The 26522-nt window shown below is 41.0% G+C and overlaps 1 protein-coding gene and 1 long non-coding RNA gene across 2 annotated transcripts; one reads left to right on the forward strand and one right to left on the reverse strand.

Moving 5' to 3' along the window:
- Positions 1-1185: 1185 nt before the first annotated feature.
- LOC129644854 (uncharacterized) lies at positions 1186-10998 on the reverse strand. The gene is made up of 3 exons (XR_008711017.1): positions 10863-10998; positions 1972-2499; positions 1186-1441 (listed from the first exon to the last, which is right to left on the reverse strand). It is a non-coding gene; the product is annotated as an uncharacterized LOC129644854 (long non-coding RNA).
- CSTA (cystatin A) lies at positions 6280-16698 on the forward strand. Its single transcript, XM_055570290.1, has 3 exons — positions 6280-6365; positions 15034-15135; positions 16512-16698. Exons 1-3 carry the CDS (start codon positions 6300-6302, stop codon positions 16638-16640), a joined length of 297 nt encoding a protein of 98 aa, XP_055426265.1. The 5' UTR covers positions 6280-6299; the 3' UTR covers positions 16641-16698.
- The last annotated feature ends 9824 nt before the right edge of the window (positions 16699-26522 follow it).

Consider the following 26522-nt stretch of genomic DNA (forward strand, 5'->3'; position numbering starts at 1 on the left):
TTTACCACTAACGCCACCTGGGAAGCCTTTTAAAAGCAGTACTGAATGTAAATTTATGAAAAAGAAGATTAATACCCATGCAAAGGGGCATTGTATGAGCAAGAACATGGAGGCAAAAGTGAGGATGAGAAAGAGGAGTGAGAAACACCAGGACTCACCTGCAGGGGAGTTCTGAAGGAGGAGGCTGGCTCAAGAAGGACCTTGAGTATTTGAGTGTAATTCTTAAGAATTTAGACTGGATTTGATAGATAACTTCCCTGGTAGATGGGCTTTCCTGGTGGCTTGGATGGTAAAGAATCTGTCTGCAATGTGAGAGCCCCGGGTTCCATACCTAAGTCAGGAAGATGCCCTGGAGAAGGAAATGACTACCCACTCCAGTATATTCTTGCCTGGAGAATGCCATGGACAGGGGAGCCTGGCAGGCTACTGTCCATGGGGTTGCAAAGAGTCGGACGCAACTGGGCAACTAATACTGAGAGATGACAGGAAATTCCCAAGTTATGGAGCAACATTTTTTAAAGTGAATGAGAAAGAGTTTGATTTTCAGGAGGAACTAGAAGGATAAGACCCAGCCAGGAAGCATCAGCAATAATCCAGTAAGGGGGTGGTGACAGTTTTGACAGAGTCATTCCTGTGAAATCAGGTATCGTGAAGGGTGAATTTGAAAGACCTTGTAAAGTCATAAACTGCCAGTGTATTTGAGTAATTCCTAGCAATATTGCCCCTGGGTTTCTGTGCAATGAGCCTTTAAGTTAGAGGTTTCCAAGACTTCAGTAATATTATGGCAAAACCTCATTTAATGCTGTTTCAGTCATTAGAAAGTGCTCCATAAAAATACAGTATTTCTAAATAACAATGAATGCAAAATAAGAGAAGATTTAATGTTTAACCCTGCCTCACCTTCTTTCCTAGGTGGTTGGCTCAGTGCAGGAGAAAAGGAATACTAGGAAGGTTAAAATGGAAATGACATAGAAGGCAAAAGGATTCTACAGATAGCAGAGAAATATTGTTTGTCTTTTGATTAACACTGTGGTGGGGCTATGGCCAACTTCTGTCCTCTATTGATTAAATAGCTCTACCTGCCCAGTCATGGAATCCTCAGCTAGGTTTGGGGCCATGGCCTTTGAGCTAGGACAAACGCTTTTTTCTAATTTTTTAATAATTTTATTTATTTATTTTATTTTTGTCTGCACTGGGTCTTCATTGCTGCGTTCGGGCTTGCTGTATTTGCGGTGAGCAGGGACCACTCTCTAGCTGCTGTGCACAAGCTGCTCATTGTGGTGGCTTCTGCTGTTGCCTAGCACAGGTTATAGGGTTCAAGGGCTTCAGTAGTTGTGGCTTGCAGGCTTTAGGAGCGCAGGATCAGCAGTTGTGCGTGCATGGGCTTAGTTGCCGTGTGGCATGTGGAATCTTCTTGGACCAGAGATCAAACCAATGTCCACTGCAATGGCAGGCAGATTTTTAACCACTGAACCACCAGGGAAGTCTAAGAACAAACACTTTTAAGGACTGGCTCAAAACATGCCCTCAGCTGAATGTGCTACTACATGAAACCCGGAATCAACTTGCAACTAACTCAATATGAACAACTCATGATAACAACATCTGCCTTGTTTCTTGCCTTGGGCTGTTTTCATTTGTTTTATCTGGACTGGCCATCCAGATTCCCACCTTTTCACCTCCCACCACACCCGTAAACCTAGCATACTAACACTGTTATTTGCTAGGTCTCTAAATTTAATGCTCAGAAGTCTTGTCTGGGGAACTTTCTTAAAATGCAGATTCTAAGGCTCACTCTAGAGAGTGTAATTTAATAAATATGGGAAAGGGTTCAGAATCTGCATTGAACAAGCATCCCAGGGGATTCTGGTGTAGGGGTCCCCAGATTACGTGTTAGGGTCACTACTAAGCTGAACCCGCAACACTAATCCATGCAGAGCCAAACTCACAAATTAACATTTATCAAGAAACCTTTGAGAGCACTGCCTTAAGTTTATGTATGTGCCCATTTTTTCCAAGGTGTAAAGCGACGGGAAGCCATGCTGGAAGACGCCTATGATCCAAGTGTGTCAGGCAGGACAGAATTTCCTCCCTAGGGAGAGGTGCAATAACACTGATTGCATAATATTACCCCACCCTGGCTTTTATCATTAGTCATAACAACTGACTGAACTGACTCCAATACTGCCAGGTCAATCGACAAATATCCAGGGTGTGTAAACCCCTAGAGTTCCCTTCCCTGTCCCCTCAAAGGGCAATAACACAGTGCAACTCAGAAATCAGGCTACTTGAGCAAGGGTCAGACAAGCTTTTCTACATTGTTCTTAGAGTCCCGAAAAGCCTTTGTGGTTGGTGACATCAGTTCCTTTGTCCTGCAGAGAAGGAGAAGAAGATGACTGATGCTGCAACCCTTTTGAAGTGAGAAAAGCTTCAGGTTGCTAAGAGATTTATTCTTGAATTCCAATTCATATGATCCAGCAATTCCACTTCTGGGCTTTTCTGAAGAAAACAAAATCACTGTGTTGAAAAGATACCTACATCCCCATGTTTATTACAGTATTATGTATACATACATAAGTCCACTTCAGGGTGTATAGTCAAAGGAAATGAAATCACTGTCTCCACGAGACATCCATACTCCCGTATTTATTGCAGCATTATTCACAGCAACCATGGTACTGTCACAATCTAAGTGTTCACCCACAGATGAATAAAGATAATATATTATCTATAATATATTATAGATATATATATATCTATATGAGAGATAATATAGATAGATGATATGAGATAATATGAGATAGATGATATAGATTAAGATATATATAATGGAACATTATTCAACACTTAAAAAGAAGGAAATTCTGCCATTTGTGATAACATGGATGAATGTAAAAACCATTTTACTAAATGAAATAAAGTCAAACAGAGAAAGACAAATACGACATGATATCACCTGTATGTGGGATCTAAGGGGAAAAAAATTGAACTCATAGGACAGAGAATGGAATGTGGTTGCCAGAAGCTGGGAACACAGGAAACAAGGAGAGGCTGGTGGAAGGGTGTAGACCGTCAGTTACGAGATGACTGGGCATTAGCATCCATGAGCAATATTGTGACTGTTGTTGAGAATTCTGTATTGTATGATGTATTAATTAACTCCATGCTGCCATCCTTACACAAGGTACTCATATACAAAATCATCACAATGAATGCTTTAAATATCTTACAATTTTATTTGCTAGTTATACCTTAAGAAGGAGCTGGAAAAAATATTTTTAATTAATTAATTTAGTTTTTGGCTGTGCTGGGTCTTCATTGCTGTGCAAAGGCTTCCTCTAGTTGTGGTGAGTGGGGGCTACTCTCTAGTGGTACACAGGCTTCTCATTGCAGTGGCTTCTCCTGTTTGCATATTCTTTCCTAAGGAAAAATGTTAAGGACTTCCCTGGTGGTCCAGTGGTTAAGGATCTGCCTGCCAATGCAGGGGACATGAGTTCAATCCCTGGTCCGGGAAGATCACATATGCCACGGGGATGCAAAGCCCGTGTGCACAAATACTGAGACTGCGCTCTAAAGCCTGTGAGCTGCAACTACTGAAGCCTTGAGCCCCCTAGAGCCTGTGCTCTGCAACAGGAGAAGCCACTGGGGTTTGAGGATGGCTGGTACCTCAACCTTGTCTGGGGTTTCCTGGGTTGTAGGCTTCACCACTGCAGCGGGACAGGGGGTGGGGGGATCCAGGGTCACAGGCACTCTGGGGGTTGAAGTTCAGGAGTGGCACAGCTGCGGGCAGGGATCTGAACTTGCAGGCACCTCCATGGCTGGAGGGACAGGATTAGAGGCCCCACTGCTGCTGCTGCCCAGCTCCCTGTGGCTGTGAGCACTGCCAGAGTAGGGAGGCCACAGACCTGTAGCCCCCTCACCTGCTCCTCCTGGCTTTTCTGGGGCAATGGGCCCAGACATTTGCAGCCAGGAGTCTGGGATGGCACACACTGCTTCCACTGTTCCCTCAGCCCTACCTCCTCTATCTACTTCAGTCCACCCACTTTTAGATGTATGGGACATCTGTATGGGACTCTCTGGCATCCTGTTGTGCTGGAAAAAAGAAGCTTTGTTCAGTTACAGATGTTTTACTAGTTGGAAACCGAAGCAGAGAGACAAAGCGAGTGTCTCATGAGACCATGAGGCTGGATAATCTCTACAATTTCTTAAATCTATTCACCAGTTGATGAACATTTGAGTCGTTTTAGTTTTGAACTATTATGAATAATGCAGCTGTGAACATTTGTACACAAGTCTTGTGTGGGCATATGTTTTCACTCCTTTTAGGTCAATACCTAGGAGTGGAAATGATAGGATGTAGAGTAAGTGATGTGTCCACACATTCACCCCAATCGTGGGTGGAAGCAGAGTTAGTTGAGGAAGTTCAGAGTCCCAGGCCTGTACCAAAGCCGGAGATAAGCCCAAATTCTCAATATCTTCATGAGTTAAGAGTCCTAAGCCTAGAATAAAATAAGACCTTGTCTGGGGACTATATACCCACTGTGGCCTAGTAGAGACAACCACCCAAAACCCAGCTCCCACCAAGGGAAATCTCCCATAAAAGATAATTCCTGTGGAAGACAAGAAATACACAACTTATGAATATGTCAAGTTCTGTAAAAATAGCCTGAATAATTGATATCCCCCAATCCAATAACACTATCTTAAAGGTACTTAAAAATAAATGTATATTAACCTAAAGATGGTGTCCTGGGCAGTGAGGGGAGCTATGGAGCTGCCAACAAACATCGAACATCAGCTGGTCCATTGCATTGTCAGAAAAATTCCCTGGACCACTTGAGTGAGCTGAGAGGGCACTTTGTACAATTTGGCCATGTGGGAAAGTGCACTGTACCTTTCGACAACGAGATTGGCTTTCACAGAGGTATGGATTGGATTCAATTTTCTTCAGAAGAGGAGCTTCACAACACACTACTACAGGAAAATCATGTTACTGATGGAGTAAAGCTCCATGTTCAAGCTCAAAAACCCAAAGATTTACAAAGGGATCAAACATCTGATGAAGAGAAAGATTTTTGAGACCATCACTGCCTATTAAACAAGGTAAATAAAACGTAAATAAATATGCATTTAATTAACTGTTTAATTAATTAAACAGTTAGCACAGAGATATTAATTGTTGTGTTTTTCTGCACTTCCTTATGTGACTCTTCCCCTTTCAATAAGAAGTATTCATTTTACCTTAAAAATAACTAGGACAAATAGTAGGACAAGAGCAACCTGTGCTTTGAGGAAGGTTCTGCTTTTAAAAGCAATTATTGAGAATCAAGAGGGAATCTGAGAGTAACAGAGCATAAGCTCTAGAAAGAGAACAGAGGATATGCTGCTTTCCCCATGGCTGACTCCTGGGGAGATCAGGTAAGAATCACCTGTATCAACATGGAATGACTAAAAATACATATTGAATAGCAAAAAGGGATAATACAGAGCATACGTTCAGTACAAAATTTAAGCAGATTTTTTAAAACACACTAAATAAAAGTATTTTTTAAATGGGCTAGAAGGATACCAAACTCAAAATGTAGTTTACCTGTGCAGAGGGCAAGACTGGGGATGAGGGAGTGGCAAATTGTGATAGTTTATTTCTTGAAAACAGCTACCAAAAAAAAAAAAAAAAAAAACAGATGGGAAGCAATATGACCAAATGTTAAAAGTTTTAATTCTGGATGATAGGAATAAAGGTGTTTGTTGTTTTATACTTTGTGTTTTTCTGTATTTTAAGCAGTTAGAAGTGTAAAAACAAGTAAAATACAAATATCCAGCCAAAGTTCTCAAGATAGATCTTTTACTTTTTTTTTTTTATAAAGTTAAGTCCGTTTTAAACAATCGGCCTTGACATTATTAAAAAGTATTCCTTGAAAAAATAAAGTTTTGTTAGAGGTTTTAAACACTGGGAAAGTCTGGTTGTGGTTTTGGATTTCATACTTCAGAGGCAACAGGATGAAACCATGAGAACACAAAGAAGTTTGACTCTTGTTCCAACACAACACCTGTACACACCCATTCATTCCTCCCCAGCCCCTCGTTCTTCCCAAGTCCTCTTAGCGTTTTCCACAGAGGAAGCAAGAAGTCTTACTTCAAGGCATACTCATTTTCCCTGTGCTTTTTTCTCTCTGAGGAAAACAAAACATTCTATAGGCGGAGCTTGTGAACAACAGCCTCTTTAAAAACCAGAATCTCCACCCTTACTGACCACTTCAGCGCCAGCATCCTGCCCAGAAAAGACACAGTTAGCCAAAATGATCCCTGGAGGTTTAACTGAAGCCAAACCTGCCACTCCAGAAATCCAGGAGATTGCTAACACGGTGAGTGAATGCAGCCCAAGGAAAGGTTTGATCCCAAATCTTGGTTCCTAGGTTGGCCCTGGGCTAAATGTGTCGGTGAACAGGAAAACTGGAAGGTGGGGAAATGAGTGGTTTTGTTCGGACTTCCTTCCAACTGAAAATTTTTTCAGATGAAATCTCTGATAATCCTGAGAGTGATCTTGAGCAAGTCACATCCCTTCTCTGAGGCTCAGGTTCCCCATTTGTAAAAGAAGAATTTTTATGGGATCATCTCTAAAGCTCTTACAATGTATGATTCTAGGATTACTAATTCAGCTTCTGATGAAATTTGTCTTTCCTTACCAAGGGTAGCCAACATGTAATCAAAGTCTGAGGCTGTTAACTATTGATGAACTAGACTTTAAATGCACTATAGGAAAAAAATTTTTATGAGTTAAATGTAGAATAAATCATAAAAATGATCCACTTACAAACTTCCTACAAATTTGTCTCAATGGACAATGTTTTAGTATTTGGGAGATTACACTAATAGAGAAGTGACATAGTCTGTGGTGATTTCAAAATTAATTATGGTGAAAATAGAACTCAATGTGTTTAGCAGGTTAATATATTTTTCTAAGTGTTGTCTGATTTGTTATCACCTATCAAATAAAAATTATATTGCATTTTTATGAAAATAAAAAATATATAAATTACTATTTTAGATTTATTAATTATTGCCCTATTTCCTATGTCATTCCTTCCTGCCCTTTCATTCTATGACACTGGCAAAGACTAGCTTCATGTGTAAGTGGAAGAGATGGGATTCTCTATGTTAGAGCACAGAGACGGTCTCTTTTGCCTGGAATTCTATCACTCATTCTGTGGGGCTAAGTATTTTCCTTTCAACTGTTCTTTTAAAAGAGTAAATACCTTCTCACTTATCCTTTCTTGAAGAAGATAATATTAAGTCATTAATGTCTTCATTGGAATCCCTATATTGTCAGTGTTCTTAAACTTCAATGGGCACACGGATCACCTGGAAGTCTTGTTAAAAGATCGGATTCTGACACAGTAGGTCTAGGGTAGGCCTGCAGTTCTGCATTTCTAATCAGCTCTGGTGATGCCCAGACTGTGGTCCATGACCTCACTTGCCTGCAGGACTAGAGATACAGGGTATTCTGAGAAATTGACAGGAGATGGGCAGCAAAAATCAGAGGGCAGCAAAAGACTCTCTATTTCTTCTATGAAGTGAAAATAACACCACTTGCCTTGCAACTCATAAAAAAGACTTGGAAGGAATTCCCTGGTGGTCCAGTGGTTAAGACTCCATGCTTCCAATGCAGGAGTCATGGGTTTGATCCCTCGTCAGAGAACTAAGATCCTGAATGCAGCAAAGCACAGGTGAAAAAAGAAATGACTTGGAAATGAACGTGGATAAGTGAGGCATCACAATTGTTTACTTCCAATTTTTGCTTGAGATCATTACTGTCCTGGGAAAATTCCTGAGACTCTTCAGGGACCAGAGATGTAAGGGGGTTGGGAATAACAGATATTTGAAATATAGAAGATAGAAGGTACAGAAAATTATAATTATTTTTATAAAGCCTATCTTGGTTTGCAAGTATAATTTTTTTAAGTAACAACTTATAAGAAGGCCTTGCATTATTAATAATATCTATCAGTAAGCCACACCTTAAATATATAAATTAAGTTGAAAGTGTGTTTCTTCCTGCTCACCTTGGGCTTCAACTCTGTCAGAGAGGTAGAATAAGAGTTAGTTATTGAGTAGCTACATCTGCCCAGAAAGATGTTTTGCAGTTTTGATAGCCTTGTCCTCCATTCAGCCTCTCATTTGATTTTTATAATCCCTGGGGCAAGGAGGGAAGACATCACATCAGTTTTTCAGATGATGAAACTAAGATTCAAAGGGGTTAATAACCATCTAATCAAGAAGCTAGCCTATCTCCAGATTTATGGCAGGGACATGATGAAGCTTGTGGAGTGGGGGGAATACACTGGGAGGAGACAATGTTGCAAACCTGCCTTCTCTGTGCAAGCAGCCAGCCTCCCTTTTAAATCAATATGAGAAATGAATATCAATGAATCATTTCTTGAGTACCTCTTAGGTGTCCAGCATTGTGTTAAATGTTATAGAAGATCCATAAGGACTATAAGATACAGCCCCTGCCCTCAGGAAGTTTACAACCCATTTAGGGAAGTCAAGATATCTAGAGCATAATATAAAACATTTTCCTGTTAAGTGCTTTTTCATAATCATAGGTTTGGAACCAGGAAAAACTTTAGAGATTACTGGTCAAACGTTCTTACTTTCAGGTGAATAATTCCTGCATGGCAGCTCTTTTCCTCCAGTACTAAACTCCAAATTATCACTTGTCTTCCCTGGCTCACAGACTTCCCTGGTGGCTCAGATGGTAAAGCGTCTGTCTACAATGTGAGAGACGTGGGTTTGATCCCTGGGTTGGGAAGATTCCCTGGAGAAGGAAATGGCAACCCACTCCAGTACTCTTGCCTTGAAAATCCCATGGACGGAGGAGCTTGGTGCAGGCTACTATCCATGGGGTCGCAAAGAGTCCGCAGGACTGAACAACTTCACTTTCACTTTCCCTGGCTCACAGGAGATAGCCTCAGGCGACAATTCCTATTTAAGGGCTGAAAGATTCAGGGATAGTCAGCTTAGAAAACATTTTAGAGTTTAAGAGGCACTTTCACTTCAATTATATCATTCATTCCCCCACAAAAAACCCCAAGAGGCAGATATTACTCCAACCAGTTTTTAGGTGAGGAAATTTAATCAACACCTTCTCCAAGATTATAGAATTATTTAGGTTCCTGGGCAGGGCCAGGGAAATGGGTATGTGTAGGTAATCACATACTTAATGTGATTTGATGGGGTCCCAGGGAAGACCTCCACTTACCTGTCATTTACCTTGAAGTCTTATTCCTTTGATGTTATAATGTGTTTCTAGTTTTAAAACTCACCTATTAAAATCAGATATACTTGGAGGAAATGAAGTTTATCAGCTTTCCCTGTTTTTATCAGAGAGCTTCTCAGTGGAATTCGAGCTGAAGGAAGCACCCATTGGGGAGGCAAAGAGGGGAGAGGGAGGTCATCACACATAAAGGGGAAAGCATCAAAGAAAAATGATGACCACAGGCTCAAGGAACTTGACATCAGAATGAAAGAGAGAGCTTGAATCAGAAAGAGAAGAAGGCCAAACAAAGGGCTTGGGGTTGAGAAGTCTTGAACATTTTTGAAGGCAGAAGAAAGGACTTTCTCTGTTCTGAAGATAAGAGAGACTGGATGGTGATGGGTGGTATCAGGTATTAAAGGCTGTTAATGGTACTTGGGTCCAGAGTGTGTGTTAGTTGCTTAGTCGTGTCTGACTCTTTGCAACCCCATAGACTGTAGCCCCACCAGGCTCCTCTGTCCATGGGATTCTCCAGGCAAGAACACTGGAATGGGTTGCCATTTCCTTCTCCAAAGGGAACTACAGAAGGAAAGAAAGTGAAGTCGCTCAGTCGTGTCTGACTCTTTGTGACCCCACGGACTGTAGCTTACCAGGCTCCCCCATCCATGGAATTTTCCGGGCAAGAGTACTGGAGTGGGTTGCCATTTCCTTCTCCAGAGCACAGAGGAATAAAGCCCCTCCATCAATATTCCTCTCTTCTATCTTCTTTCCTATCTGGGGAGACAAGCTATTAGGAGGGAAAACAACGCTGGTTTCTGCATTCAGAAAACATTGATTTGAGAACTCCCTGGTGGTCCAGTGGTTAGGACTCAGCATTCCCACTGCTGAGGGCTTGAGTTCAATCTCTGGTCGGGTAACTAAGATCCCACAAGTTGCATTGTGTGGCCAAAATTAAAATTAAAAAAAAGAGAGAAAATCAATTATACACACAGCACTGAGTGAATTGCTATAGGAAGAGAAGGGACATTAACCTGGTCCTACCCTCAGGGAAATTTGTAAAATAAATTGGAGAAAAGGGATACACACAAGGAAACAAAGACTCAAACATGGCCCCATCCCTGAATATGTGTATTTAATATGTGTGATTAATTACTTAAGATGTAAATTATTAATATGTGTGATTAATTACTTAGTATGTAAATACTTAATATATGTAATTAAGGATCAGATGAAGGGCCCACTGGCAAGAGCCTCTGGATCATTTTGGCTGATCCATTACCTTACATTATATGTGAAAAATCACTGGATGAGAATTCTGAGTATGTTTATATACAGGAAAGAAATGTTATAGCAATAATTTTTATTTTTAGAAATAAGAGCTATTATTACACACGGGCAGATGCATACACACAAAACATACACATGTGCACACACACCCCTAAGTCAAACCTGGCTGCTGAATACCATTCCTGGCATACCCACAGATCATAACTTTTGTCTGCCAGGACACCACACAAAACCTGCAACAAAAACAACAGACAAACACCCCATCTGCACACCATTATGGACACACCCGGGAGCTTAGCATGCTGTGGCTCTTACTCACCACAAAAGTGTGTTCTCCTCTCTGACCACAGCCTCCTCATCAGTCAGCTCTTCCATTGCCCCCACTTACAGAGAAGCTGCGGTTCAGCCACACCAGAGCCCTTCAGGCACTGACCCTCCCATCTGCATCAGAGCATGCCTCAGCCCACTGATCACTCACCCAGCTGGACCCCATCGTTGGTGGTTTCCTCCCCTCCTCCACCCTGATTTCCATGACCCTGTGAGCTCTGGCATTCCGGTCCTCAATCAGAGGTCACTCCCACTGCCATCACTTCCTCCTCAGCTTCTACTCCAGCTTCAGAGAACTTTGCTCAAGGAAGATGTAGAATCACAGAAAACTCCCCCTTTACACAATTCACACCAGTGAACAATGGCTGCAGGGCCCTGGGGCTGCCAGCTAGCCTTCCAGTCACATCCTGTGGGTTCTTTTCTAGAAACCCGACAGCGGTGGAACTGGACCTCCTCTCTCCTCAGGTTCTGAGTCCTCCCAATCCCCATGTCCTGACCAGATGGCATTTCAGTCCTTTCTCTTAGAAGATTGCAGCCATCTGGTGTGAGAACTCTCTGATTTACTTTCCCTTGATGACTGCGTGCCTCTCTCTGGTCTAAGACTTTGTCCTCCTTTCTTAAGGCAGGTGCCATTATTTCTTGTATGCTGGTTGCCTTGCCCCATACTTCTCCGGCCCTCAAAACATAGGCGACAAATGTCCTCAAGTCACCTTTCACCAACCCCTCTGTACTTTCATGCTGCTACCCAAACTCTCCTTTGTTACTCTCTAAAACATCCCCAAAATGGCCTATCCATGCTGCCACCATAATCTTTCTATTCATTTTTCCTAAATTATGCATAGCCCAAGTGTGTTTCTGCAGGATGACTACAGGTTGGGGAAGGTAGGAGAAACACCTGCATCTTTGGTGCAGCAAGGCTGAAATCCTCATATCCCAGAGAATTAACAACTCACCAAGATTCATCCTCTGCAGCAACAAGAAAAGCTTGAACAGCTCTGGGGTGACTGCACTTTATCAGCTGCTCCTCCCTGATAGCATCCTTCCCCTGGTTTGGACCCCAACCTATACTGTTCCCTTCAGCACCTCAACCACCACCATGCATAGCAGATTGAAGAAAGTAAGGGGCAACTATGCACAGCTTAAGATCTGTGTATTTCCACCACATTGGACCACCACTCCCCGCTTGTCTTCACTCTCCTAGCACCCATCCTGGGGGGAGGTCTTTCAACACTAACCTGCCTTCTGAAACTTAAGGTTTCGTCATCAGTTCCTTTCTACCCTGCCCGTTTCCTCCTCCTGACCTGATATCCCATCATTCAGGTTCATAGCATCCAACAATAGAGCAATACAAATCTGTTTTGCTGGTAAGAAGGAGCAGGGATACAGGGTGTAAGTACAGTGAACCTGCAGTCAGGCTGCACAGTCTGTCAAATGTCCATGCACTTATGAAAATGAACAAGGACATTTGAAATCTGTCAAACTCTCTGATGGAAAATTGTGGGTTGCATAGATACAATGCTGCTGCTGCTGCTAAGTCACTTCAATTGTGTCCGACTCTGTCTGACCCCATAGACAGCAGCCCACCAGGCTCCTTCATCCATGGGATTTTCCAGGCAAGAGTACTGGCGTGGGGTGCCATTGCCTTCTCTGATAGATATGATGGAAAGACCCAAATTACAGATTTGGATGTGTTTCTGGGACAATAAGAAATAAAAATGTCTGATACAGGGTTCCAAAAAAGATAAATCAGTATAATTAATAATTTTTCAGCCTTTAGCTGTCATGTTCTCTCACAGTCTCAGGTTCCTCACCTGCAAAGTGAAGCTTAAATAGATAATTCAGGGTTTAGTGTCAAGATTAACCCTTCCCAACTCAGCTCCTAACGTGACAGGTACCCAGTATTGGCTCTAAAGCATGAGGATGGGGGGAGCAATAAGACACTGAACTCTTCCCTAGCTCATTCTCTCTGCACACTTGGCCACTTTTCTCTTCTCTCTCCTATGCCCTGTCTCTTCCCGTTTCTTTCTCTTTTTTCTTCACTATTTGTCTTCTTCCTTTCTCTGCTTTGCAACCTCACTTTCCATCCCAAAAAACAATCACATTTTTCCCATCTATTCTGGAGATTTCCCATTTATACAGTAGAAATGGCTGGTGGTCCATGAAGTGTTTGCCCTTCAAAAAAGGTCTGAGAGCTCAAAGAATTTGCAAATGTCTAGGTCTTTTTTTTTGGCTCTGCCATACAGCTTGCAGGCTCTCGTTTCCCGACCAGGGATTGAAACCAGGCCCTGGCCATGAGAACACCAAGTCCTAACCACTGCACTGCCAGGGAACTCCCTAGATATCTAGGTCTTTGAAAACAGTTCTGGTACCCAAACTGAGGCATCAATAGAAAAGGATTCAAAACATTTACCCACTGAAGGAAGGACCAGATGGTCTTGGGAGAACCCTAGATGCAATGGAGGCCTGATTGAAGCCATATATGCATATAAAATGTTCAGTTATGGGCAGGGAGGCAACTTCCCAATAAACAAGGTATATCAAACACACACACACTTGTTTCCTTTCCCTCTAAGTGATAAGAAAGGGTTGGAGGGGAAAGTCATATCAACAAATATGAAGACAATGAGAGACAGGCAAACACCTCAGAGATATCAACAATATTTTGTGGATTTTTTTACAACAAAACTTTGAAAGATGGAAAACACGAACAATGTAAAATGATTTGAGTGATCTAGACAGCCTAAGCTACATAGGGGAATGTCTGAGCCAGAAGCAAGCAGATTCATGGTGCAGAACTCCAAAATGGCTCAAGCACTAGCAACATCAGAAACGGGAAGACAAGAGTGAGGCATGCAGCTAAAACCCGAGAACTGATGGAAGATTGAGAAGCAATTACGCTGTGCCTAGGTCCTTCCCTCTCACTATTCTCCACCCTGAAAGACAAGCTATTTCCGGTCCTCCACACAGACAGATGATCAGAACTCTACTCTTAGCAGAAACTGAGTCAGAGAAACCATCGTGGGCACTATTGTATCATGCCTGGCTGAGAGCAGGAATTCAGTATCGGGGTACCCTGTACTGAAAACTGACGGACTTAGTAAAATCTTACATATTCCATTTGAGATTCTTTAGCTGCCTTTTCATGCTTGGTTCAGGAATGCTGGCATCTAAGCTTGTATCCCCTTCTGGTAGACAGAAGGATGGCCTTCAAAGATGGCCACACTCTAATCCCTGAAACTTTCCATGGCAAAGGGACTTGCAGATGTGATTAAGGACCTTGAGATATGCTATACTATTTTTGCAAATTTGAGTCTGAAATTTTTTTTAAAGATCTTTTTTTAATGTGGACAATTTTTGTTGAAGTCTTCATTGAGTTTGTTACAACATTGTTTCTGTTTTACGTTTTGGTTTTTTGATCACAAAGCATGTGGGTTCTTAGTTCCCCAACCAGGGATCAAACCTGTATCCCCTTCACTGGAAGCCAAGGTCTTAACTACTGGACCACCAGGAAAGTCCCTGAAATTATTTCAAAATAAAAACATTTTGTACTTAGTAGGAATTACTGGTCTCCCACTTTTATTAATCAAAGATGTATTTAACTATTTGTAAACACATATATAACAAATTTGTAAATCACATACATGGAGTTCAATACAGCTTTGGTAATTTGTTCCCTCTTGTTGACAAAAAATTGATCAGCTGATTTAAGAAAAAAATGGAAATTTTATTCGAGCTGAATTTGAGGATTATAACCCAGGAAGAGCATCTCAGAAAGTTCATCTAATGTTCCACCTTTTAGAAGTCAAGGCACAGGTATATAAGTTTTTTGAGACCAAGAGCTGTGCATCAAATGATGTTTAGTTGACAGTTTATTTAATCCAGATCTAAGCAGCAATACGGTATGTCATGTGACACCTTACAAGATCAAGGAGGAATGTTATCTTTGAAGGAGTTGTCTTGTTGATGCTAAGAGAATGTTGCTCTTTATGGTTGAGCAGGTATTCCTGCTCTTGGGGTGGTTTGGGCGATGCATAATGCAGACACGCAATGCAGAGTGTGGGCCAGGAAAAGGGAGGCCAACGGGCAGAGAAGATTTTTTGTTGTTTAAATTTCTCTTGTCTTGCCATAAAAATATGACTTCTATTTCACACTCTTTTCTAAAGGTTAAACCACAGCTTGAAGAAAAAACAAATGAGAAGTATGAAGAATTTACAGCTATAGAATATAAAACTCAAGTGGTTGCTGGAATAAATTACTACATTAAGGTTAGACTTCAACATTCATTTTAGCACTAAAAGATATTGTATCTTTCATTTTATGTGATGTTCCCTGTCACCCTTACTTTATCATTTGTTCCTTCTCCTTGTCCTAAATCAGGACACCTACCTAGCATGATACTTCCCAAGTGGTAACTCTCAAACTTGGCAGATGATAGTATATTTATATCATCTTTTTCTTGTGAAATTAGAAGGCTTTCTTCTACTGATTCTTAACTTAATTTCCAGAAGATGTAAAGAAAAAGATTCAGAATTCAGAGTGTGTTTAGCTCATAACCATGGCTTCTTCATGTGGGATCTTCAGGATGTGGGGCTGGACCAGATGCTATCTTGAAGCTCTTTCTGTCTCAAAGCTTTGTGATTCTATGTGCCGGCACTGAATGGATTTAAGGAATGGTTTGAATCAGTAGCTGAGAAAATAATTTAAACCACTTTTGCCCTTTAAATAAGCATTTTGATTAATATAATTTAAATACATGGGGACTTTCTGATGGTCCGGTGACTAAGACTCTGTGCTCTCAATGCAGGGGGCGCAGGTTCGAGCCCTGGTCAGGGAACTAGATCCCATCTGTCACAACTAACAGTTTGTGAGCCACAGCTGAAAAACCTGCATGTCACAATGAAGATCGAAGATTCTGCCTAATGCAAAGAAGACCCAGGGCAGCCAAATAAACAAATAAATATTTTAGAACTTTCATTGTCCAAACCAAAAACAAAAGTGGAAATTCTTATCATAGTTTTCTAGGACCCAGATTCATGCCCAAACTACCATGTCAGTCTTCATACAAATGATTTCCCAGGAAGATTCCTTTATTTTAGAAGGAAAACTAGACTCTCCATCCCTGGGTCCTGCTCAGTTTTACCTCTGGGCATTTATAAAGCAAGTTCTAGTATAGATATGGGAACAACACATCCCAAATTTCCTAGGGCAATTCTGATTTTCTTCTTTCTCAAACCATGTGACAAAGTATCCCAATTTGGGAGTCAGAACATAGAATCACAGAAAAGGCTGTCACCTGTTTTTTTGATCTGTGTGTCCTTGAAAATAAAACGTAACTCTGGATTTCATTTGTGCACACGACCTGTGCCTCTTGCCTTGTCTTTAGCCTGCCCTTTCTCTCATAAAATAAAGTGATAGGTTTATGTAAGTGTTAGTCACTCAGTTTTGTCTGACTCTTTGCGACCCCATGAACTGTAGCCTGCCAGGCTCCTCTGTCCATGGAACCAAGGGTCTAAAAATGGTGGTCCAGGAATGCTATTCCAAAAGAGTTTATTGCAGCGAAGTCTTTATGGGTTTGTAGATTTTTCATTTGATATGGATCCACACAAATAAATCAATCTCCTTTTTCTTTTTCAACTTCCAGATACGAACAGGTGATAATCGTTATGTTCACATTAAAGTATTCAAAAGCCTTCCTCAACAAAGTCATTCTTTGATACTTACTGGCTACCAAGTTGACAAAACCAAGGATGATGAGCTGGCCGGCTTCTAGCAGCATGTTCCTAAAGTGGTCGATTCTTTCCTCTGGCACCTGATTAATGACTCCTGCTAATAATAAATGTAGCTATCAATAAAGAAGCATTCCTTTTCCAATAAATTAATCTCTTCAACTAGTTCTCGTCTATTTTGTATAATAATAATTACCTTTTCTTTCTCAAAATCAATTTATATCTTGAGATATAAGAAATTCCATGCAAACTGATATCAACTGGAAATCTTAGAAAAATTACTGAGGATGGCAACCCACTCCAGTGTTCTTGCCTGGAGAATCCCAGGGACGGGGGAGCCTGGCTGGCTGCTGTCTATGGGGTCGCACAGAGTCGGACATGACTGAAGCGACTTAGCAGCAGCAGCAGCAGCAATGCAACTGATCATGGGGTTCTCAAGGCAAGAATACTGAAATGGTTTGCCGTTCCCTTCTCCAGATGAGGAAAAAGATGGAAACAGTGACAGGTTTTATCTTTTATTGGCCTCCAAAATCACTACAGATGGTGACTATAGACATGAAATAAAAAGATGCTTGCTCCTTAAAGAAAAGCTATGACAGACCTAAAAGTCAGACACAACTCAGCAACTGAGACAGCAACAAACATGTGTTTACATGCTTTTGTGTATTCAAATGTTTTTACTTCTCTTGGGTATATACCTAAGAGTAAAATTACTGGTTCAAGACAACTCTGTGTTCAAAGAGTGACGTTCAAAGACTTACAAACTGCTTTCCAAAGCAGCTGCCTTATTTTACCCTCCCAAAAGCAGTGTGTGAGAGTTTGGACTTTTCCAACATCCTCATTAACATTTGTTTAGCTGACTTTTTGAGTCTATTCTTCCTACTGGGTGTGAAATGATTTCTTATCATGGTTTTCATTTGCATTTCCATGATGACAAGCATCTTTTCTTGAGTTTAATATTCACTTGCATATCTTCCTTGGAGAAATGTCTATTCAGATCATTTGTCTATTTTTAAATTGGTCTATGTGTCTTTTTATTATTGATTTTAGGAGTTTTTGCATATTCTGGATATAAGGTACCTTCAGTTCAGTTCAGTCGCTCAGTCGTGCCTGACTCTTCATGACCCCATGAATTGCAGCACGCCAGGCCTCCCTGTCCATTACCATCTCCCGGATTTCACTCAAACTCACGTCCATCGAGTCAGTGATGCCATCCAGCCATCTCATCCTCTGTCGTCCCCTTCTCCTCCTGCCCCCAATCCCTCCCAGCATCAGAGTCTTTTCCAGTGAGTCAACTCTTTGCAAGAGGTGGCCAAAGTACTGGAGTTTGAGCTTTAGCATCATTCCTTGCAAAGAACACCCAGGGCTGATCTCCTTTAGAGTGGACTGGTTGGATCTCCTTGCAGTCCAAGGGACTCTCAAGAGTCTTCTCCAACACCACAGTTTAAAAGCATCAATGCTTTAGCGCTCAGCTTTCTTCACAGTCCAACTCTCACATCCATGCATGACCACTGGAAAAACCATAGCCTTGACGAGAAGGACCTTTGTTGGCAAAGTAATGTCTCTGCTTTTGAATATGGTATCTAGGTTGGTCATAACTCTTCTTCCAAGGAGTAAGCATCTTTTAATTTCATGGCTGCAGTCACCATCTGCAGTGATTTTGGAGCTCCCAAAAATAAAGTCTGACACTGTTTCCACTGTTTCCCCATCTATTTCCCATGAAGTGATGGGACCAGATGCCATGATCTTCGTTTTCTGAATGTTGAGCTTTAAGCCAAGTTTTTTACTCTCCTCTTTCACTCTCATCAAGAGGCTTTTTAGTTCCTCTTCACTTTCTGCCATAAGGGTGGTATCATCTGCATATCTGAGGTTATTGATATTTCTCCCAGCAATCTTGATTCCAGCTTGTGTTTCTTCCAGTCCAGCGTTTCTCATGATGTACTCTGCATAGAAGTTAAATAACGAGGGTGACAATATACAGCCTTGACATACTCCTTTTCCTCTTTGGAACCAGTCTGTTGTTCCATGTCCAGTTCTAACTGTTGCTTCCTGACCTGCTTATAGGTTTCTCAAGAGGCAGGTCAGGTGGTCTGGTATTCCCATCTCTTTCAGAATTCTCCACAGTTTATTGTAATCCACACAGTCAAAGGCTTTGGCATAGTCAATAAAGCAGAAAGAGATGTTTTTCTGGAACTCTCTTCCTTTTTTCATGATCCAGCAGATGTTGGCAATTTGATCTCTGGTTCCTCTGCCTTTTCTAAAACCAGCTTGAACATCTGGAAATTTGCAGTTCACGTATTGCTGAAGCCTGGCTTGGAGAATTTTGAGCATTACTTTACTAGCGTGTGAGATGAGTGCAACTGTGTGGTAGTTTAAGCATTCTTTGGCATTGCCTTTCTTTGGGATTGGAATGAAAACTGACCTTTTCCAGTCCTGTGGCCACTGCTGAGTTTTCCAAATTTGCTGGCATATTGAGTGCAGCACTTTCACGGCGTCATCTTTCAGGATTTGAAAGAGCTCAACTGGAATTCCATTACCTCCACTATCTTTGTTCATAGTGATGCTTTCTAAGGCCCACTTGACTTCACATTCCAGGATGTCTGGCTCTAGGTACCTTACCAGATATATAATTTGCAAACATTTTCTCTCAATTTTCTTGTTGTCTTTGCACTCCTTTTTTTTTAATAAGTAATCTTTTAAAATATTTATTTATTTATTTATTATTTGACTGCACTGGGTCTTAGCTGAGGTGACCATCTCTGAGTTGCATCATGCAAACCCTTAGTTGCAGCATGTGGGATTTAGTTCCTTGACCAGAGACTGAACCTGGGCCCCCTCCTTGGGAGCGTGGAGTCTTAGCCACTGGTCTTTGCATTTCTTGATAGTGTTCTTTAAAGCACAAAAGATTTTAATTTTAATGAAATTCAAATTATCTTTTTTTCTTTTGTTGCTTTTGCATTTGGTGTCATATCTAAGGATCCTTTGTCAAACTCAAGTTCATGATGATTTTCTCCTGTTTTCCTCTGAGAGTTGTGTTGTTTTAGCTTTTAATTTGAGTCTTTGATCCTTTTGAGTTAATTTTATAAGTATTAATAGTATGATGTAAGGATTCCATTTCATTCTTTTGCATATGGTTATCTAATTTTTGCAGCATGACGTGTTGAAAAGATTATTCTTTCCCACATTAGTCTTGGTGTCCTTGTTGAAAACTAGCTGATTACAGTCCCGTGAGTTCATTTCTGGACCTTAATTCTGTTTCACTAATTTACACGTATATCTCATGCCAGCACCACACTTTCTCGATTATTGTTGCTTTGTCGCTCAGAGTCAGACACGACTGAAGCAACTTAGCAGCAGCAGCAGTAAGTTTTGAAATCAACAAGTGCTGAGTTCTCCAACTTTGTTTTTCTTTTTCAAGAATGTTTTTGTTCCCCTGGATCCTTTGAACTTCCATATGAATTTTAGAATCAGCTTATACATTTCTACAAAAAAGTCAGCTAGGATTCTGATAGAAATTGTGTTGAATCTGTAAATCAATTTGGGGAGTAGTGCAATTTTAACAATGTTAAACCTACCAATACACAAATAAGGATGCTTCTCCAAATATTTATACTTTCTTTAATATCTTTTGAGAATGTTTTATAGTTTTCAGAGTATATGTTTTATACTTCTTTTTGTTAAATTTATTCTATGGATGCTATTGTAAGTGGAATTGTTCTCAATTTCATTTTTGTTTTTAGTTGTACAAGTATAAAAAATACAATTAATTTTTATGTACTGGTCTTGAATTCTTCAAACTTGCTGAGCTTGTTTGTTGGTAGATTCCTTAGGATTTTCATATACTTCAAGAACACATCATCTACAAAGAAAGATAGTTTTAATTCTGCCTTTCCAAATTGGATACCTTTTATTTTAATTAAGTACCTAATTGTACTTGCTAGAATCTCCAAAGTTGAGTAGAAGTGGTGAGAATGAATATCCCTGTCTTGTTCGACCTTTAGGGGAAAACATCCAGTCTATCACCATTAAGTATGATGTTATCTAAGGGGTTTTTGTAGACACACTTTATCAAGTTGAGGATATTCTCTAATATGTTGTGTTTTTTATGATGAAAGGACATCAAATTTTGTCAAATGCTTTTTTTCTTGCATCTAGAGATGACAATGTGGTTTTGTCTTTTTATTCTACTGATACAGTATGTTACATTAATTGATTTGAGAATGTTAAGTCAACTTTGCATTCTGAAATGCATTTCATGTGGTCATAGTGTACAATTCTTTCTTACATGCTATATTTGGTTTGCCAGTATTTTGTTTAGGACTTCTGCTTCCGAATTCTTAAAAGATACTGGTCTGTGGTTTTCTTCTGATGGCTTTGGTTTTGGTATCTAGATAATACTGGTCTCATAGAATGAGTTGGAAAGTGTTCCTCTCTTATTTTTTGGAAGAATTTATGTGAAATTAGTATCAATTCTTCTTTAAATGATTGGTAGAATTCAGCAGTGACGTCATCTGGGCCTGGGCTTTTCTCTGTGGCAAGGTTTTGATTACTAATAGAATCTCTCTACTTGTTATAGATCTATTTAGACTGATTATTTCTTCCTGAGTTTGTTTTAGTATTATGTCTTTCTAGAAATTTTTCTATTTCATGTATATATTCTACTTTATTGACATACAACTATTCATTGTAATCCTTCCTTGGCTTTATCTAATGGATTTTGGACTGAATTGTTTAGGAAGGAGAGGGGAAGAAGTGAGAGAGATGAGAGGGAGAAAAAAGAAACAGGAATAGGGGGAAAGAGATGAGGATATTTGTTATAAAGATGCCCTGAATAATGTCTCCCAGTGTGTTCTGCACTCTGCTCACTACTCAGCTAGTGCCACTTGCCAATCCCCCACCCCCAGATAATAATATAGTATGTATTAAGTGCTTATTATATGCCAGAGCCCTAAAGACTTTCCACATATAATTCATTTAATTCTTATAACAACCTCGTAAGGTAACTATTATTATTTTCTCCCCTTTACAGAGACTGAGCATAGAGAGGTTAAGTTACTTGCCCACAGCCTCATGGCTAGTTAGTAAAGTAAGGATAAAATCCCAGGCTGTTTGCCTCCAGAACCAATACTCTTAATCCCTACACTTCACTAAGACAAGCTTAGAATTCATTTGCTCAGCTCTTCTGACCCTGAAGAAGGTTCGAGAGAACTTGAAATACAGCGATTTTTTTTTTTGGTAACCACTGACAACTCTAAATGCTTCTGGATAAGGAAACTGTTCTATTCATTTGCTATCTTACTACATAGAGATTTAGTTCAATAAATGAACTAAAAGATCTCCACTGCCTGGCTAGTATTAATGCCACAGGGCTCTTAGGTAACAGGGTTACCACAGATGATTCCACATGCCTAATAATAAGAATCATTTTCTGAACCGTGAAAACAAGGACACAAATATCTATAGCTATATACACAGAAGAGCTGATCAAAGATATTTGAAAGCCTATACCACCCGTTTAAGAATTGGCCTAGGGGCTTCCCTGGTGGTCCAGAGGTTAAGAATCCTCCTTGCAATGCAGGAGACACCAGACCGATCCCTCATCTAGGAAGATCCCACATGCCTTGGAGCAATTAGGCCCATGCGCCACAACTACTGAGCCCTCATGCCACAACTACTGAAGCCTGTGTGCCTAGAGCCTGTGCTCTGCAACAAGACAGCCATTGCAACAAGAAGCCAAGCATTGCAACTAGAGAGTAGCCCCTGCTCGCCACCAGTAGAAAAAAGCCTGAACGGCAGCGAAGACCCAGTGCAGCCAAAAATAAAACTAACCAAATAAATAAATAAAAATTTTTAAAAGTAAGAATTAGTCTAATGAAGGACGCACAGAATCTATACAAAGACAATTATTGCACTTCACTGTCAGAAATTAAAAACTGGAGTAAATGGATACGTATATCATGCTGCTGGTTAGGTAGACTTTATGTTAAAGAGAACATAATAATAAATAGGAATAAGTAGGAAAGAAGATCAAGTAATATGTGCAGTGATTCTCAATCTTGCCTACATATTAGAACCACTTAATTTATAAATTAAAAAAAAAAAAATCTACGTTGGAGTCCCACTGCAGACCAATTAAATAAGAATCTCTGGAAAACAGTTGAAGTGATTCTAATGTTAGCTAGGGTTCAATACTTCTATGCTATAAAGGAAAAAAGAAAATGGTTTAACTGAAGTACCTGCCTTAATAGAATTGAAAATGGAAAGTGTGACCCAGGGAACTCCCTAGCAGTCCAGTGTTTAAGACTCTGTGCTTTCATTGCCAAGGACACAAGCTCCACCCCTGATTGGGGAACTAAGATCCCATAAGTCTTGTGGGGCGGGGGGAGGGGTGCGGGGGGGAGTGTGACCCAAATCTGTCTAAGCCAGGTAAAATAAAAATAGCATGAAAATAATTTTTTTTTTCACGAAATGTTGAAAAATACATTTTGGGGAAAGCCGGGTGGGATGAATTTGAAAACTGGGATTCACATGTATACACTATTGATACTATGTATAAAATAGATACAGTTTATTTTCTTTTATTGGTGGATAGTGCAGAAGCAGGAGCCCCACAGGCAGGCTGCTTGGGCTTAGCCATATGTGAGCTGCCGCCTGGGGACTGGCCGGGCTGTCCACGCTGAGGCAGTGAGCGGTTGTGCGCAGCCCATGGCCCAGCCCCCACCACTGTCGCAACTGGCTGCTAGCTCCTGAGCCAGGGAAAGAGAGGTGGAGCCAGTGCAGCCACCCGCCCAGAGAGCAGATTTCTAGATTGCAGGGAGAAATATCAGCAACTCTGATATGCAGATGACACCACCTTTATGGCAGAAAGCGAAGAGCAAATAAAGAGCCTCTTGATGAAGGTGAAATAGGAGAGTGAAAAAGCTGGCTTAAAACTGAACATTCAAAAAGCTAAGATAACGGCATCCAGTCACATCAGTTCAGTTCAGTTCAGTTCAGTTGCTCAATCGTGTCCGACTCTTTGCGACCCCATGAATCGCAGCATGCCAGGCCTCCCTGTCCATCACCAACTCCTGGAGTTCACTCAGACTCACATCCATCAAGTCAGTGATGTCATCCAGCCATCTCATCCTCTGTTGTGCCCTTCTCCTCCTGCCCCCAATCCCTCCCAGCATCAGAGTCTTTTCCAATGAGTCAACCCTTCGCATGAGGTGGCCGAAGTACTGGAGTTTCAGCTTTAGCATCATTCCTTGCAAAGAACACCCAGGGCTGATCTCCTTCAGAAAGGACTGGTTGGATCTCCTTGCAGTCCAAGGGACTCACAAGAGTCTTCTCCAACACCACAGTTTAAAAGTATCAATTCTTCGGCACTCAGCTTTCTTCACAGTCCAACTCTCACATCCATACATGACCACAGGAAAAACCATTGTCTTGACTAGACGGACCTTTGTTGGCAAAGTAATGTCTGCACATCACTTCATAGGAAATAAATGGGGGAAACAATGGAAACAGTGACAGACTTTATCTTCTTGGGCTCCAAAATCACTGTGGACAGTGACTGCAGCCATGAAATTGAAAGGTGCTTGCTCCTTGGAAAAAAAGCTATGACTAAACTAAACAGCATATTAAAAAGCAGAGACATCACTTTGCAGACAAAGGTCCGTATAGTCAAAGCTATGGTTTTTCCAGTAGTCATGTACAGATGTGAGAATTGGACCATAAGGAAGGCTGAGCCCAGAAGAATTGATGCTTTAGAACTGTGGTGTTGGAGAAGACTCTTCAGAGTCCCTTGGACAGAAAGGAGATCAAACCAGTCAATCCTAAAGAAATCAGTACTGAATATTCATTGGAAGGACTGACGTTGAAGCTGAAGTTCCAATACTTTGGCTACCTGATGCGAAGAGATAACTCATTAGAAAAGAACCTGATGCTGGGAAAGACTGAGGGCAGGAGAAGAAGGGGACGACAGAGGATGAGATGTTGGAAGGCATCACCAACCCAATGGGCATGAGTTTGAGCAAACTCTGGGTGATAATGAAGGACAGGAAAGCCTGGCGTGCTTCAGTCCATGGGGTCACAAAGAGTTGGACATGACTTAGCAACTGAACAACAACAACAAATAAAATAGATAACTAATGAGAACATACTATATAGCACAGGGAACTCTACTCAATGATCTGTGGTGACCTAAATTGGAAGGAAATCCATAAAAGAGGGGATATGTATATATGTACAGCTGATTCACTTTGCTGTCCCACAGAAATTAACACAACATTGTAAAACTCCAATGAAGATTAATATAAAAGAAAGGAAAATACATTTCTCCACATTTAAATGTATCATAATAATTTGCAAATTGGTTTAAAAGTATTCAACTGGAATAGTTTAAAATCAGCTTTAACATAGAGGATTTTGTGAAAAGGGAGTGGCTTATTTAAAGGCTAAGGAGGTGGTACTTGAGCAAGTAGATTTATTCCTCCAAAATTGTTGGGATTCCCAGAGTAACAAAAAGGAAAATAGACCTAAAACTGGATAAACTGTTGATGGAAAGGGTGTTCAAAAGTTGGTTGGCCATTTAATTAAAGGCCTTATCCAAATAAAGGATCAGATTTTTCCCCCAAAAGACATGTCTTCTCTTAGCAATACCACGGCAAGCAAAGGAAAAAAATTACATTTGTGAAACATTTGCCCCGCCAAATTTGAAGTGGAATCTGGGAGAAAGAATTTGTTCTTTATGGTGAGAATTATTTTCCCTAACCCCAAAGAAAGAGACTGAGAGAATGCACTCTTGCCTTCAAAGGTGAGGGCCTCAACCCCAGCTATCTGTCAGGCATTTCCAGAATTCTCTGCCATAGACATGGTTAAATGATGTATTGGGTCAACTGAAGATTCAGAGGGCATGAGGCTACCCAGGGTTGTAGTCAATGCCTACCCTGTTCTTTCCTGGGAAACAGGATTGCTTTACTTACTTAAGGGAGTGAATTGATCAATTTCTGGCATGTTTCTCATTTAAAAGCCAAAACTCAACCTGGAAGCTAATCTGAGTCTTTCCTTGCTGGAACTGAAGTTCAGACACCATGGGGAGTTTCTCCCAAGAGGCTATCCAGCACATCCATGGTACTCTCAACAACAGTATGAGAAAGTATTGATTGGATGAAGAAAAAATATCCTAATGTCAACAGACTATTTAAACAAGAAGATACTGCTTGGCCACTGACTGACTGGAAATGTTCTTGATAGACTCCTTTGGTTCAAAAGAACTTTTTTATGTCATGTGGGGATTTATCATAAAGATGCATCTACCGAGAAATCTAGAAAATGCCAATCAACCAGGTCTCATGGAGAAGAGGGACCCGAATATAAACGGATATCACAGCCAGAACCGGGATCCAAGGCAGCTCTAAGGAACTGAGAAGCTGTGATGGTGGGTTTTTACTCTAGGGGCCGATCACTCATGGGTCTCAGCTATTCCCCAAGCTCTCTGCTTCTCTGTTTCTGTCCACCTTTCTGCCAGCTCCAACTGACATTCTCTCTTCTATTTTGTATCCTTTTCTCTGCTTCATGGCGTGCATCCTCATATGTGTGTGTGCTGTCATGTTCGACTCTTTGCAACCCTTGGACTGTAGTCCACCAGGTTCCTCTGTCCATGGGAATCTCCAGGCAAGAATACTGGAGTGGGTTGCCATTTCCTCCTCCAGGGGATCTTCCTGACCCAGGGATCAAACCTCTGTCTCCTGTGTCTCCTGCATTGACAGACGGGTTCTTTACCACTGAGCCACGTGGGGCCCCTGCTTTTTCAGAACAGTGGGCTCTCCTGGCCCCTGTTGTACCTCATCACCACTCTCCTTCAAGCTTCACCTCCCACTGCTAAGTACATCATTTTCTCAGTATTTATCAGTTCAGAGCCTTGAAGAATTTGATTGTCCTGA

Source organism: Bubalus kerabau, chromosome 2, assembly GCF_029407905.1.
Source record: "Bubalus kerabau isolate K-KA32 ecotype Philippines breed swamp buffalo chromosome 2, PCC_UOA_SB_1v2, whole genome shotgun sequence".
NCBI classification, from domain to species: domain Eukaryota; kingdom Metazoa; phylum Chordata; class Mammalia; order Artiodactyla; family Bovidae; genus Bubalus; species Bubalus kerabau.